General features: G+C 44.4%; 1 protein-coding gene across 1 annotated transcript; it reads right to left on the reverse strand.

Annotated features, from left to right (window-relative positions):
* Positions 1-485: 485 nt before the first annotated feature.
* LOC145389642 (protein FAM200B-like) lies at positions 486-3,990 on the reverse strand. Its single transcript, XM_080264875.1, has 3 exons — positions 3,091-3,990; positions 2,709-2,963; positions 486-1,163 (listed from the first exon to the last, which is right to left on the reverse strand). Exons 1-3 carry the CDS (start codon positions 3,988-3,990, stop codon positions 486-488), a joined length of 1,833 nt encoding a protein of 610 aa, XP_080121001.1.
* Positions 3,991-8,153: the final 4,163 nt, after the last annotated feature.

Consider the following 8,153-nt stretch of genomic DNA (forward strand, 5'->3'; position numbering starts at 1 on the left):
GTGTGGCATCCCACATCCCACAAAAACTAGATGCTTATATTTAACAGTACATTTTGTACATGCATAGGAAAATGATATTAAGAATAATGTACTACAACGAATATATATTTAATGAATGTTATAGGAAATAACATTGTATAAAATAGGTGCACAATCCTTATATCAACCTTTGGAATCAGTCATTGCACTAGCCAGGTTAGTCATTGCTGTTTGGTTGGGTCATCCCCAACCATACATTTCATTATTCAGAATCACCACACAGCTCAGTATAAACTGGCAGTAACTACTGCACTCAGTGATGTTAGTCAAAAGTTGCTACACAGGTTACAAAACTTCTTTCCTATCCTTATCTTATTCTAGTAGCTTAGTTACTCTTTTAGGAGCTGCCTGGCATGGGCCAACTGGCCTACTGCAGTTATCCTTTCTTATGTTTTTAAGTATGTTTGCTTGAGTGCCTAGACATAAACTGCATGTGGAAAAAAATCCTAGATGTTCAACACACTCTCAGCATTTGCTTTTGCGTAAATATCCGCACCAAACAGCTTTAACATTGCCTGATTGGGTATGAACTCGTTACAACATATTCCATGCCTAGACATGAATGCCCGGACATGCATAATGTTCTCCAGTGTTTCTTGCTGCATCCGATTCCGTACTTCATTTTTTATCAAGTTCATCTGTGAAAATGCTCGTTCTACAGCAGCATTACTCACTGGAAGCGCCAACATTGTTAATGCAAATTGACCCACCTCCTTGAAATCCTGCTCTCCTGCTGCATCTTTATGGCTGAACACTTCCATCCAAAATTCACTAATGTCATTAGACATTTTATGGTTCCATTCACACGTGTCCAGCTTCAGCCATTGTTGTTCAAGCTTGCCCACGTCCCCTTCATACATTGGGAGAAAAGAAAGATCCCCCAGACGTGGCTTTCTGAGACCCAGAACAATCTCAGGGTAGAGACAGGCCATGCTCTTCAAAATCTGAACATTAGTGGGCAGCCGTTCACGTATTTCACGTAGAAGTGTCAGCATAAACTGACGACAGTGGGATCTGATGTTGTTAACAAGGTCAGCATGAAGACCACTTCTTGCTACTTCCAGATTGAATTTGACACCCATATCTACTGCCGCTAACGGCATAAGGTTTCGGTCATCTGCCACCTATAGTGAACCAAAGGACATGAGTTACCATAGTGATACACACAGACAGACAGACAGACAGAGATACAGACAGACAGAGAATGGTGTGTGTGTGTGTGTGTGTGTGTGTGTGTGTGTGTGTGTGTGTGCAGTAGTGGTAGTTGGAGGCGGGTCGGAAAGCCAGACAAAGGAAGGGTGGGATCAGGTGGGAGAGGGCCAGACGGCCGCGCTTGAGAAACATTGACAAGGAGGTGACAATTGCTCTCCGGGGAAGGGCTGGGGTTAAGAGGATGAGTGGAGATAATGGACTTTAATCTAGATGAGAGAGAGAGAGAGAGAGAGAGAGGGGTGGGGGGGGGGAATTCGCGTCGTTAGTAATTATGGGATTAGGGTTGGGTTGGGCAGGCATGGTGAAGGGTGTGACCGTGTGAGGGCTAGGGAGATGAGGGGGAGGTGCACTGTGCAGGATGGTCATTATGACTGGTGATGGACATTAGCACTGTACTGGCAACATTTAGGTCACATTTGGACTTAGTAAGCCCTCATTTAGACCATACTGTGCAATTAAGGTGTCCTTACTGTAGAATGGATACAAATTCGTTCGAAAATGTACAGGGAAGAACGACAAAAATCATACATGATGGTCGGAACCTTTCATATGAAAACAGACTAAAAAGACTAAATTTGCACTCACTAGAAAGGCGTAGAGTAAGGGGAGATTTAACTGGGGTATTTTAAGTGAATGAAGGGCGTTTTTATGTAACCTAATTTTCTGGAATTCTCTAAGACTGTAGAATCTGAAGGTAACTGTGTCATTATAGAAATTATGCACTTAAAATAAAGACTAACAATTATGAATGATTAAATATAATTTCAGTATCATTATTCAAACATTTTCGTCTTTCGGGGTGGGGGTGGGAGGGCTTTTCATACATCGAAGGTGATTTCAGAAAGTAACCCCCCTTCACTAAATTCTGAGGACACTGCTGAAAAGTAGGCTACTGATATAGTGCCTGACATAAAGATTGCTTTGGAGAGCCGAAACCTTAGTTGCAGAATAGGATCTCTATTGAGAAAGGATTGTTAGGGGTAAGAAGAAAAAGGAGGGAAAGAGAAGAATACGAACAGAAGAGAAGGGAAGAAAGAAGGGAAGAAGCAGGTTTGGAAATATGAGATTTAGAGGAGAGATTTACACTGACATCTTCATGTGTATATACCTGCATACACATATACGAGAGAGAGAGAGAGAGAGAGAGAGAGAGAGAGAGAGAGAGACTATATAAAAAAGTGTACTTGTACAGTACATGTGCCGACTTAAGAAGTGTCCTTTGTGGGTATATTCATTAACTTGAATTGACAGTATGATATTTGAAGTAAGAAAAATTAATGCAAAATAATTTAAATATCAAGTAAATTAAATAATGTAATTTCTTCTTTAAACTCAACAAGAACGGAGTGTACTGTGTAAAAGAAATGAACGAAGCTTTGACTGATGAAAATATGACGGATATAATTAAATTAATCTATCTATCTATCTATCTATTTATATTTATATTTGGATATTACCTCGTAAGACATGAGTGAGTCCCATGTAGGAAACGTGCGTGGCATCATAATCCTCTGCAGGAGGGACTGGTATAGGGACATCAGATCGTCCAAAAGTTTGCTGACGTTGCATTGCTCCCCTTGGAAGAGTTTGTTCACTCTGTTCACGTCACATACCAAGGGCTGTAAGAAAGCTAAGTATGCCCTGTTTGCTGAGTCTTCATACATATTACTTAGTACTTCTGAAGTGTAACTCTTGTCGTCTCCTTTCACCAGCTGAAAACCGTAGATATATACATATCAATACTCTCTCTCTCTCTCTCTCTCTCTCTCTCTCTCTCTCTATGTATATGTGTATTTAGTTAATTGCAAAGGACTTTGAAAATAAATAAATATATATTACCTGGAAATGTAACTTCAGCTCTTCATACTGCTCCAGAATCCTTGTGATGCATGGTGCAATGGACATCCACCGTGTATCTGCCAGCTGGAGTATCTTTAATGGTTCCTCTCCTACGTTGATTGTCTTGTACAACTCACTGTACTTTTGCTGTCTCTGGGTGCTCTGAGAAAAATATCTGTATGTTTCTGATATCATAAATTCTAGGTGTTTTGGTAATCCTCTCATAGCATACGAGGCACACAGCTGCAATGAGTGACAGATGCATTTTATATGCATGATATGGGGATTAATTTCTCTAAATCTGCTTATTACTGAATTATTTACCCCACTCATTACATTACACCCGTCAGTTGCAAGCCCAACACATCTTCTTGGACTGAGTTCTGTCTTTTCAAGAAACTTCAGCAGTTCTTGTGTCATGGCTTCAGCTGTGCCTGAGGGCAAATTTACCAGACCCAAAAACGATGTGACTATTTTTTTCTTCATGTAGCTGGGGTACCTCACCATGATGCACAGTTGTTTTTTCGTTGTTATATCAGTACTTTCGTCTATAATTAATGAATATTCGCTCTCACCAATATCATTACGCAAATCCTTGAGCATTGACGGGCCTAAAACATGGTTGATGATTGCCGTACATTTTGTCCTGTGGATGGCTAACTCCTTGCACGAAATAGCGCTGATTAACTCTCCCAGGTGATCCACAGTTAGAATGCTTGAGTGGCACGCAATGTGGGCTGCAATTCTTGTTTCTGCAACTTTAACAGATGGATCTGCATCTCGTTTGGTGATTCCTGTCTGGAAAAGTGTTCTTGCATTTGAGAAAGGAGCAGCATTTCTTTTGTGTTTGTCCGTGGTCGCGTGTCGTATTAAGTCACCATGATGTGCTCTGAACGTCATTTTACAAAATTTACAAAAAGCCTTTCCATCGTCACCTGGAATGTGTGCTATCCAGTCCTTCAAGACTGGATCCTTTTCCCATTCTCGTGCGTAGTGCTTATTGTATCTGGCCCACTTTCCCATTATTTGATAATGACTGTAGCCCTTAGTGAAGTCTACTGTGCTTGTACTGTGTGCTGTGGCTAGTAGTGCAGCTGGCAAAGAAATGAGAGGCAGCGCTGAGCGCTGGCAGAGCCTCGACTCCCTCGAGCCTTGAGGACTTGAGGATTAAAATAGGCTAGCACACACACACACACACACACACACACACACACACACACACACACACACACACACACCCATGGGATCATGGAAGGTCAGGTCAGGACAAGTAGAGGTGCTAATTGGTTGAGGTTTCACAATGCGTGAGGGGAGTGGAAGGGTAAGGATTACTGAGTCATACTCGTACACCAAGCATACACCACGTCCTTGTACTTTTTTTATGAACATCGTATCCATAACGCAAAATCGCCCAATACGCTCCCAGTCATTTTCAAAATCGCCCAAAAAAGCGCAACGCGCAGCCGTTCAAATTTAAGCGCAAATCATCTTCCAAAGTCGCCCAATCTGGCGCGAAACGCGCGAACCTGGCAACCCTGGTGACACACAGGCGCGTCCTCCCGAGAGTGGTTTGAGAGGGTAATCTCAGACTAGGTGTGTTTTCCCCAGGCAATTTCTCCCTTGGTTGTTTTTCTCTTTCTTCCCACTTCCCCCTCACGGGGGAAGTGGTAACTATGGCGGACGCCACTACTGCCTCCCCCCCCCTTCAGGGGGGGAGGTAGTCCTGACCGACCCCCGACTGCTGCACGGACGGACTACCCCCAGACTGAACGGCCCCAGACACGTACCCGTCTTGACATTAACATACGCAGCGCCGAGTTTGTCATGATTCATGCGGTTAGTTCCACTCCCCTGTCCAGCCTCAATCCCTTCATCATCAAGAAGGTGATTGATGGGTGTGCAGGAGAGGTGGAACAAGTGAAAAAACTTGCGAGTGGAGACCTTCTCGTAAAAACCAAGAATTCAGCTCATGTCAAGGATTTGCTTAAACTGAGGAAGTTCCACTGTCAAGATGTCCAAAAAACGATCCCGCACGCCATGAATTCCTGCAAGGGTGTTATCACCTGCAGGGATCTTGTGCTTATGGAGGAGGAAGAAATCGTACAGGAACTTGCGTAGCAAGATGTAATAGAGGCCAGATTCATCACAAGATTTTCGGAAGGCATAAGGACGAAGACCGCAACAGTTGTTTTGACTTTTGGAAAGGTATCTCTCCCAACCAATGTGAAAGTTGGATATGAAATAGTAAATGTCAGACCATACATCCCGAACCCTCTTCGTTGTGCAAAGTGTCAACTCTATGGACACCACGAAAAGGCTTGTCGGGCTTCCAACATCGTGTGTGGCAAGTACGCGACTGTAGGTCACTCTGCTGACATCTGTACATCCGAGACTGAGTGCTGCTTTCACTGCAAGGATGCTCACTCCACTTCCTCGAGGGCTTGTCCCAAGTGGAAGGAGGAGAAAGAGGTCTGCACAGTGAAGGCAACTGAGGGCATTTCCTTTTACGATGCAAGGAAGAAGGTGAAGGAGTTGCATGCAACTCCCAAGCCTAATATCTCCTATGCATCGGCGGTTGTGTCCCGTCCCGTGATGTGCACCGTTGAGACACAGACTGACCTTACATTCGCTCCTCATGACCCACGCCCTACCTCTCGGTCTAAGCCTCCTGTACGTTCCAACTCTCTGACAGACATCCCTGTTGCCACTTCATACTCTAAGGCTGCCGCTGCTCCTTCGCAGTCAGTGCGGCCAAAACAGAAGCCTGACAAGTCAGATAAAATTAACTTGACCACCCTCACCAAACAGTCACGTCCTCATGTCCTTCCTGCTCCTAGTCCAGCGAGCGAGAGAAAGAATAGCTCTTCCTCGGTGGATTCTGGGAGCCTTGTTATTGACGAGAATATGGAGATCTCCACGAGCAAGCACCGGGAAAGGTCCCCCGGTAGCCACTCGCCTGGTGGTGGGCGGCATAAAAAAACTAAGAGCACTGGCCACCCTCGTAAATCTTAAACCGTCGCTTTCACTGTATTACAGTGGAATTGTAGAGGTGTCGGGAATAAGTTACCAACTATAGCAATCTTGCTGTCAATACACAGGCCAGACGTTATTTGTTTACAGGAGACGCGCCTGGAGGATCACCCTGATCCTCCACAGTTAAAACTCTACCACTCGTATAGAAGATATGAAGGTCACGGAGTCGCCATATACACCCACAAATCACACCCACAAACGGAAGTGATTCTAAATTCTACTCTGGAAGCTGTCGCGTGCAGAGTAAAATTTAATAACACGTATCTGTCTATTTGCTCTCTGTACTGTACTCCACACGGCCCCATTGATAGTGATGCATTAAATTCACTACTATTCATTTCATGGACCGTTTTTCTCAAATATCTTTCAAACTAATCAATTGATCGGTATGATACTTTGACACAGTGTACATGACACCTCCCGCTAATTTTTGGTAATATACGGCATTGCCAAGTGGTGTTAGTGGAGGCGTTTACTCTTGACGTTTAAAGGCAAAGTCGCGTGAGCCCTGCAGGGCTAATCTACACAAACGAACGTCCGCTAACCCCCATCTCCTTCCTCTCCCTCCCTCTCTCCCTCCCTCCCTCTCTCCCTCCCTCCCTCTGTCTCACTGTTTGACTCTCTCTCTTTCTCTCAGCATTCCCCCCAATACCTGTATGTAACATACAATATGCAATAAAATACCGTTTACCATTATATTATTCAGTAGTAGCAGATAACTGGAAAGTTCTTAATGAAAAGGATATAGCGTGGTCTGACCTAACGACCATAAAAGGCTATTGGTTAAGTTTTCCCAACGAGGGTGTCAGGTGCGGGGTTGTCTGTCGGCTGCAGCACTTGTAGTATAACTACTGACTGCATCAGGCTAGTGAAGGACACGGATGCCTCATCGCTGTCATGGCCGCCATGTTACAGTGTCCGCGTCGATGCAGAAATGCAATTGCACTCCGACTCCTAACCATATACAGAATGGAGAAAGCTGACAATAGATTAAGGATTAATCTCAATAGGTATGTGAATCTTCAAGTGTATAAATACATAACAACACTCACACGCAAAAAGCACACACATATTGGTCACTCAATCAATCAATGCATGTATCTCCCTATCAAATTATCTATTACTTTGTCTCTATCTCACCCGTAGTATACAAAACGGTGGCTCACCATTATCCATTCAATAATTGCTACACTCGTTGTAGTAAATAGGTTGTTATCTATTGAAAGTATATATTTCTGAAAACACAACAACAGTATTGTGACATTCTTTAATATTTCACGAATGCTTTACAGACTATGTTATTGTTTTTAACTGCATGCTTCTGTATGTATTCTACAATTGTAGTTTTTCCTGCACAGGCCTTATGATCGCGTAGCAGATGTCATGGGAATGACGGTGGGAGCAGTGCGTGCACTTGTACACCGCAACCCGGGTTCTCGCAGCGGTACACGAACACCACCACCTGGGACAGACACTCCCCCTGCAACACCACCAGGCACACCGACACCCACCTCCACACCACGTCTCTTTGACAATTTTGCCATTGGTGCCATACGCCGCCATGTACATGGTGAATTTGCTAAGAAACATACTTTCACCATTAGCACGTTGACAGACGACTTACGGAAAAAAAGACATCATCCCTAGTGAAACCTCAGACACAGCGGTGTGGCGATTACTACACAGCATGGGGTTGCGCTATAAGACCTCACAGAGGAAAATGTACGTACGCAAGGAGTCACTTGATATTGTGTGCTGGCGCATTGGCACTCTCCGATCACTCAGGGAATATCGGAAGGAGGGGAGACGAGTGGTATACGTTGATGAGACATGGTTCACCACGAGGATGCATCCCAGCAAGGAGTGGGTGGACACCTCAGCCTGCGACCAGTGCCGCCTACAGTCGTCAGGTCCCGCCTGGAGAGGGTGAGCGCTTTGTGGTTGTTGCTGCGGGCACAGCTGACGGTTTTGTTGACGATGCATTCTTGTGCTTCCCAGCAAAAAACAAAAGTGGTGACTATCACGGCGAA

This window comes from Coenobita brevimanus, unplaced genomic scaffold, assembly GCF_032717465.1.
Source record: "Coenobita brevimanus isolate Jiangsu-jjx unplaced genomic scaffold, ASM3271746v2 jjx.HiC_scaffold_1729, whole genome shotgun sequence".
In the NCBI taxonomy this organism is placed as follows: domain Eukaryota; kingdom Metazoa; phylum Arthropoda; class Malacostraca; order Decapoda; family Coenobitidae; genus Coenobita; species Coenobita brevimanus.